The sequence below is a fragment of the Callionymus lyra genome, chromosome 13 (assembly GCF_982586985.1).
Source record: "Callionymus lyra chromosome 13, fCalLyr1.hap1.1, whole genome shotgun sequence".
Lineage (NCBI taxonomy): Eukaryota > Metazoa > Chordata > Actinopteri > Syngnathiformes > Callionymidae > Callionymus > Callionymus lyra.
The window spans coordinates 5,763,307-5,771,473 of record NC_141830.1 but is presented as its reverse complement, the minus strand read 5'-3'; the positions used below and the strand labels follow the sequence as shown (position 1 = coordinate 5,771,473).

General features: G+C 42.0%; 1 protein-coding gene across 1 annotated transcript in view; it reads left to right on the top strand.

The window, feature by feature from the left end:
• Positions 1–6,848, top strand: part of ppox (protoporphyrinogen oxidase) — a 12,955-nt gene extending 6,107 nt beyond the window's left edge. The window contains exons 7-13 of the mRNA XM_087805511.1: positions 511–704; positions 2,878–2,938; positions 3,046–3,164; positions 3,226–3,339; positions 5,886–6,035; positions 6,100–6,142; positions 6,205–6,848. Coding sequence (XP_087661637.1) covers positions 511–704; positions 2,878–2,938; positions 3,046–3,164; positions 3,226–3,339; positions 5,886–6,035; positions 6,100–6,142; positions 6,205–6,341 — 818 coding nt within the window. The 3' untranslated portion in view covers positions 6,342–6,848. The remainder of the gene's footprint in view (positions 1–510; positions 705–2,877; positions 2,939–3,045; positions 3,165–3,225; positions 3,340–5,885; positions 6,036–6,099; positions 6,143–6,204) is intronic.
• The last annotated feature ends 1,319 nt before the right edge of the window (positions 6,849–8,167 follow it).

Genomic DNA, 8,167 nt, shown 5'->3' with positions numbered 1-8,167 from the left:
TCTTAAACTTTAACTTAAACTTAAACCATTTGCGGCCTCAGTGTATCGTCTACATTCTTATGAATGGAGGAAGAGCAAGAGACTCCATTTTTGTTCAACGTCAGATGGTTACAGTTTCTTGCATCAATTATTATTATCTATATATAGTTATTTAAAGTATATATAGCTATTTTTTTTGGTTTTAAAGTTAAGATCGAACCAATTTCTAAAATCCATAAAACATTAAACAACCACAAAATAAACCGAATTTGTCAAAGACGTTCAGAAGAACCTGATGAAGAAACACCTGCAGCTCAGTCTCCATAGTAACGTACCAACAAGTATGTTTCCTAAACCGGGCAATTTGAGATCCTGACGTAAAGAGAAACGTGTATTTTTTAACTCATGATGTCTAGAGAAAGAAAGGTAACAAGTTAATACATTTTCTAGGTTTGCCTATGAAATGTCATTAAACGAGGTCATGGTTTGAAAAGAAAATCACAGCTTCAAGCTCTGCGTTCAAACCTGCAGGTCCTACTCCAGCGCTCAGCCCAGGTCCTCTGAGCCTGAGGTCACAGACAGAGTCCTGGGCTCAGTGGTCGCTAAAGCAAGGTGTGCAGTCCATCCCTGAAAGCATCGCTGACTTCCTGCAGCAGAGCGGACGAGTGGACGTGTTAAAGAACACGCCGGTCCAGAGCATCAGCCCGTCGGCCTCGGGTTGGACGGTGAGTGAAGCTTTGAATCATATTTTATCACTTGTTGAGACTTTTGTCTTTTCGTAATTCATTTTCTTAAAACAAAACACAAGTAGAAACAACCAGTGCTGCGTCTCAAATTGCATACTTGCGTACTCAAAGTTAGTATTTTTAGTGCGTAAGTGCGTCTCAATTCTTAGTATGTGAAATTTAGTGCTCCATGCACACTAAATTGACACTAAAACGCCCACAAAACTGAGTATGGTTTGATGGACACTATCTACACTAAACGACTCCATCTTAGTGACGTTGTAAACGGAAGTTACATCATATATATATATATATATATATATATATATATTCATATACTTACAGGTGTATTTTCAGCAGCAGTAGAAGGATAAACACGTCTTTGCTGCTGATATCAGTTTAAATATCTTGTGAATATTTCGATTCTCATATTTTTTCTTTATTTCTTCTTCCAAACTTGCAAAACGTGCTGCCAGCAGGTGGTGATAGTGTTCCTACAGCTGGTTGCAACCATCGTTAAATAGAAGTAGAAGAAGAAGCTGTCGCGTCATTTCCTGTTAGTGTGTAGCAGCAGAGTTTGATTTGAGACATACTATCTGTGGAGAATTAGTTACTAGTTAGTACGTACACTATCCTGATGCATACTAACTTCTAGTATACTAAGAGAAGTATGCGATTTGAGACATACTATCTGTGGAGGATTAGTTACTAGTTAGTACGTACACTATCCTGATGCATACTAACTTCTAGTATACTAAGAGAAGTATGCGATTTGAGACATACTATCTGTACTGAATTGGTGTACTAGTTAGTATGTACACTATCCTGATGCATACTAACTTCTAGTATACTAAGAGAAGTATGTGATTTGAGAAATACTATCTGTGGAGGATTAGTTACTCGTTAGTATGCACACTATCCTGATGCATACTAACTTCTAGTGTACTAAGAGAAGTATGTGATTTGAGACATACTATCTGTGGAGAATGAGTTACTAGTTAGTATGTACACTATCCTGATGCATACTAACTTCTAGTGTACTAAGAGAAGTATGTGATTTGAGACATACTATCTGTGGAGAATTAGTTACTAGTTAGTATGTACACTATCCTGATGCATACTAACTTCTAGTATACTAAGAGAAGTATGCGATTTGAGACATACTATCTGTGGAGGATTAGTTACTAGTTAGTACGTACACTATCCTGATGCATACTAACTTCTAGTGTACTAAGAGAAGTATGTGATTTGAGACATACTATCTGTACTGAATTTGTGTACTAGTTAGTACGTACACTATCCTGATGCATACTAACTTCTAGTATACTAAGAGAAGTATGCGATTTGAGACATACTATCTGTACTGAATTGGTGTACTAGTTAGTACGTACACTATCCTGATGCATACTAACTTCTAGTATACTAAGAGAAGTATGTGATTTGAGACATACTATCTGTGGAGGATTAGTTACTAGTTAGTATGTACACTATCCTGATGCATACTAACTTCTAGTATACTAAGAGAAGTATGTGATTTGAGACATACTATCTGTGGAGAATGAGTTACTAGTTAGTACGTACACTATCCTGATGCATACTAACTTCTAGTATACTAAGAGAAGTATGTGATTTGAGACATACTATCTGTGGAGGATTAGTTACTAGTTAGTATGTACACTATCCTGATGCATACCAACTTCTAGTGCACTAAGAGAAGTATGCGATTTGAGACATACTATCTGTGGAGAATGAGTTACTAGTTAGTACGTACACTATCCTGATGCATACTAACTTCTAGTATACTAAGAGAAGTATGTGATTTGAGACATACTATCTGTGGAGGATTAGTTACTAGTTAGTATGTACACTATCCTGATGCATACCAACTTCTAGTGCACTAAGAGAAGTATGCGATTTGAGACATACTATCTGTGGAGGATTAGTTACTAGTTAGTACGTACACTATCCTGATGCATACTGACTTCTAGTATACTAAGAGAAGTATGCGATTTGAGACATACTATCTGTACTGAATTTGTGTACTAGTTAGTACATACACTATCCTGATGCATACTAACTTCTAGTGCACTAAGAGAAGTATGCGATCTGAGACACACAAGTGCATGAGTGTTTGCAGCTAAACTCAAGTTGAGTTGTTGATCTCTGTGTTCAGATCACGACGGAGGACGGCAACATGGCGGCGGATCACATCATCTCTGCGATGCCTGCTCGAGGTCCTTCATTCTTTCAATGATCCGTTCAGTGTCGAGTTCACAGTAGTGATGCTGTGCAGATGAACCCTAGTGTTGGAATCATGCTGATGACCTTGTGTTATCTCCAGCCTTGTCCGCCGTCCTCCCCTCGTCCTGTCAGTCTCTCATCAACAACCTGCAGGGCGTCGCCACGGTGACCGTCGCCGTGGTGAACCTGGAGTACGAGGGTCGTGTTCTTCCGGTGACGGTGAGTCTGAGTGTTGCTGCTTCTACGTGTCGATGTCATGCTTCACTCATGGTGTCTTCAGGGGTTCGGACATTTGATCCCGTCGTCCGAGGACCCGGGTTTACTGGGGGTCGTCTATGATTCAGTACCTTTTCCAGAACACGACCGGAGGAACGGAGAGACCACTAGACTGACGGTGTGTGCACGCACATACACACACATGCTGTACACACATGCACACACAGGCTGTACACACATACTGTACACACATGCTGCACACACATGCTGTACACACATACACACACATGCTGTACGCACATACACACACATGCTGTACACACATGCACACACATGCTGTACACACATACACACACATGCTGTACACACATGCACACACATGCTGTACGCACATACACACACATGCTGTACGCACATACACACACATGCTGTACACACATGCACACACATGCTGTACACACATGCACACACATGCTGTACACACATGCACACACATGCTGTACACACATGCACACACATGCTGTACACACATGCACACACATGCTGTACACACATACACACACATGCTGTACGCACATACACACACATGCTGTACACACATGCACACACATGCTGTACACACATACACACACATGCTGTACACACATGCACACACATGCTGTACACACATACACACACATGCTGTACACACATACACACACATGCTGTACACACATACACACACATGCTGTACACACATGCACACACATGCTGTACACACATACACACACACATACTGTACACACATGCGCACACACATACTGTACACACATACACACACATGCTGTACACACATACACACACATGCTGTACGCACATGCACACACATGCTGTACGCACATGCACACACATGCTGTACGCACATACACACACATGCTGTACACACATGCACACACATGCTGTACACACATGCACACACATGCTGTACGCACATGCACACACATGCTGTACGCACATACACACACATGCTGTACACACATACACACACATGCTGTACGCACATACACACACATGCTGTACACACATGCACACACATGCTGTACACACATGCACACACATGCTGTACACACATACACACACATGCTGTACGCACATACACACACATGCTGTACACACATGCTGTACACACATGCACACACATGCTGTACACACATACACACACATGCTGTACGCACATACACACACATGCTGTACACACATGCACACACATGCTGTACACACATGCACACACATGCTGTACACACATACACACACATGCTGTACGCACATGCACACACATGCTGTACGCACATACACACACATGCTGTACGCACATGCACACACATGCTGTACACACATACACACACATGCTGTACGCACATACACACACATGCTGTACACACATACACACACATGCTGTACGCACATACACACACATGCTGTACGCACATGCACACACATGCTGTACACACATACACACACATGCTGTACACACATACACACACATGCTGTACGCACATACACACACATGCTGTACACACATACACACACATGCTGTACGCACATACACACACATGCTGTACACACATACACACACATGCTGTACGCACATACACACACATGCTGTACACACATGCACACACATGCTGTACACACATACACACACATGCTGTACGCACATGCACACACATGCTGTACACACATGCACACACATGCTGTACGCACATACACACACATGCTGTACGCACATACACACACACATACTGTACACACATGCGCACACACATACTGTACACACATACAGTACACACACACATACTGTACACACATACACACACACATATTGTACACACATACAGTACACACACACATACTGTACACACATACACACACACATACTGTACACACATACAGTACACACACACATACTGTACACACATACACACATACTGTACACACATGCGCACACACATACTGTACACACATACTGTACACACATACACACATACTGTACACACATACACACATACTGTACACACATACACACACACATACTGTACACACATACAGTACACACACACATACAGTACACACATACTGTACACACATACAGTACACACACACATGCTGTACACACATACACACACACATACTGTACACACATGCGCACACACATACTGTACACACATACAGTACACACACACATACTGTACACACATACACACACACATACTGTACACACATACAGTACACACACACATACTGTACACACATACACACACACATACTGTACACACATACAGTACACACACACATACTGTACACACATACACACACACATACTGTACACACACGCTCACACAGACAGACAAACTTTACACACAAATAAATAAGTTATTTTGATTGTTTAAGCGCTTTGTGACCCTGGTCTCGAAAAGCGCTATATAAATAAATATTACTTACTTACACATGCACACGCATTCACTCACAAACATACACTGTCTACACATGCACACTTAAACACATAAAGTACACAAAAGCACTCAGACACACGCATACTGTACACACATGCTCACACAGACACAAATATTATGTAGACACACACACACACACACACACTAATGAATACACATATTATTATTATATATGCAAACAATACACTTCTAAGATGCAGAACCAAGACGTTCTCCACTCTTGTCCCTGCAGGTGATGCTGGGCGGAGCCTGGTTCGAGGAGGTCTTCGGTTCTCCAGCATCAGTGACTGAGGAGCTCCTGCTAAACCGAGCCACCGAGGCCGTGCGCTGCCATCTGGGCGTGAACTCGAAGCCCAGCTGGAGTTGTGTGTCTCTGGAAAAGGTACAGAAGTTGTGTGTCGACTGTTGAACTGTTGGTGTGCGACTGACGCGGTGGTTTTCTCCAGGACTGCATCCCTCAGTACGAGCTGGGCCACTCCAGGAGAGTCGGTGAGCGAGTGTGCGACTGAACCTGAATGTAGTGAGTCACTGACACCGTTGTGTATCTGCAGAGTCCATGAGGCGTTTCATCAGCGAGAAGAAGCTGCCGCTCACGCTCATCGGAGCGTCCTACGGCGGCGTGTCGGTCAACGATGTCATCTTCAGCGCTCGGTCCGGCGTGGAGGAGCTGCTCGGAACCAGCGTGTGACCCGGTCGGACCCGTGAAGCCCGAACGTGGGCCGAGACAACACCGGTTCAGAGGTCGTAAATGAGATTGAAGGCGCCATGAGTCAACAGATTATTTATTTCATCAGGATGTTTTAACTTTTGTTAGTGAAAATGATCAACAAATTTGTTGAAAAATAAAATTTTTGAATCACTGTGTGAAGTAATGGTGGTAGATATGGTTACCAGGGTGTAACCGCGGCGCTATGAAGTGTTCGAACAGTTTGTTTTCATGTCTTAACAAGAAGGATGTGTCTCGCCTGCAGTTGATACAAAACTCTGCAGCGAGAATTCTGAGCCGCTCTAGTAGAAGAACTCACATTTCTCCGATCCTTAAAACTCTTCACTGGCTTCCAGTTTCTTTCAGGATCAATAGAAAAATTCTGGTTCTTACTTTCAGATCTATTCATGGTCAGACCTTCCATCAGTGATCTGATCCAGACTTACACCCCAGCTCGGGCTCTGAGGTCTGTGGATCAGAATCTACTGATGGTTCCTGAACTTCAGGACCAGAGGAGAGAAATCCTTCCAGACTGTTGCTCCTAAGCTTTGGAACGATCTTCCTCTGTGTTTGATGATCTACTGACTCCTTCAAGAAACATCTGTGTTTGATGATCTACTGACTCCTTCAAGAAACATCTGTGTTTGATGATCTACTGACTCCTTCAAGAAACATCTGTGTTTGATGATCTACTGACTCCTTCAAGAAACATCTGTGTTTGATGATCTACTGACTCCTTCAAGAAACATGTGTGTTTGATGATCTACTGACTCCTTCAAGAAACATGTGTGTTTGATGATCTACTGACTCCTTCAAGAAACATCTGTGTTTGATGATCTACTGACTCCTTCAAGAAACATCTGTGTTTGATGATCTACTGACTCCTTCAAGAAACATCTGTGTTTGATGATCTACTGACTCCTTCAAGAAACATCTGTGTTTGGTGATCTACTGACTCCTTCAAGAAACATGTGTGTTTGATGATCTACTGACTCCTTCAAGAAACATCTGTGTTTGATGATCTACTGACTCCTTCAAGAAACATCTGTGTTTGATGATCTACTGACTCCTTCAAGAAACATGTGTGTTTGATGATCTACTGACTCCTTCAAGAAACATGTGTGTTTGATGATCTACTGACTCCTTCAAGAAACATCTGTGTTTGATGATCTACTGACTCCTTCAAGAAACATCTGTGTTTGATGATCTACTGACTCCTTCAAGAAACATCTGTGTTTGATGATCTACTGACTCCTTCAAGAAACATGTGTGTTTGATGATCTACTGACTCCTTCAAGAAACATCTGTGTTTGATGATCTACTGACTCCTTCAAGAAACATCTGTGTTTGATGATCTACTGACTCCTTCAAGAAACATCTGTGTTTGATGATCTACTGACTCCTTCAAGAAACATCTGTGTTTGATGATCTACTGACTCCTTCAAGAAACATCTGTGTTTGATGATCTACTGACTCCTTCAAGAAACATCTTAAGATGTTTTTATTTGTTCAGGCTTTTCCTTGATTTTCTGGAACTCCTGTTGTGTTCAGTTTTATCTTGATCTTTAAAGTATGTACTTTATTGAATATTGTTTTGATTGTTTAAGCGCCTTGTGACCCTGGTCTGGAAAAGCGCTATATAAATAAAATGTACTTACTTACATGGCTCCAAAGAAAAAACATGTCCACCTGCCATCCATGTGACCTGATCTGTAGAAGACAAACCTCTGCAAACCCAGGAGGACTCTGAACTTCAGTCTAGATCATAGATGAGCGACGTCATCAATAACTCCTGCCTTTACGACGAT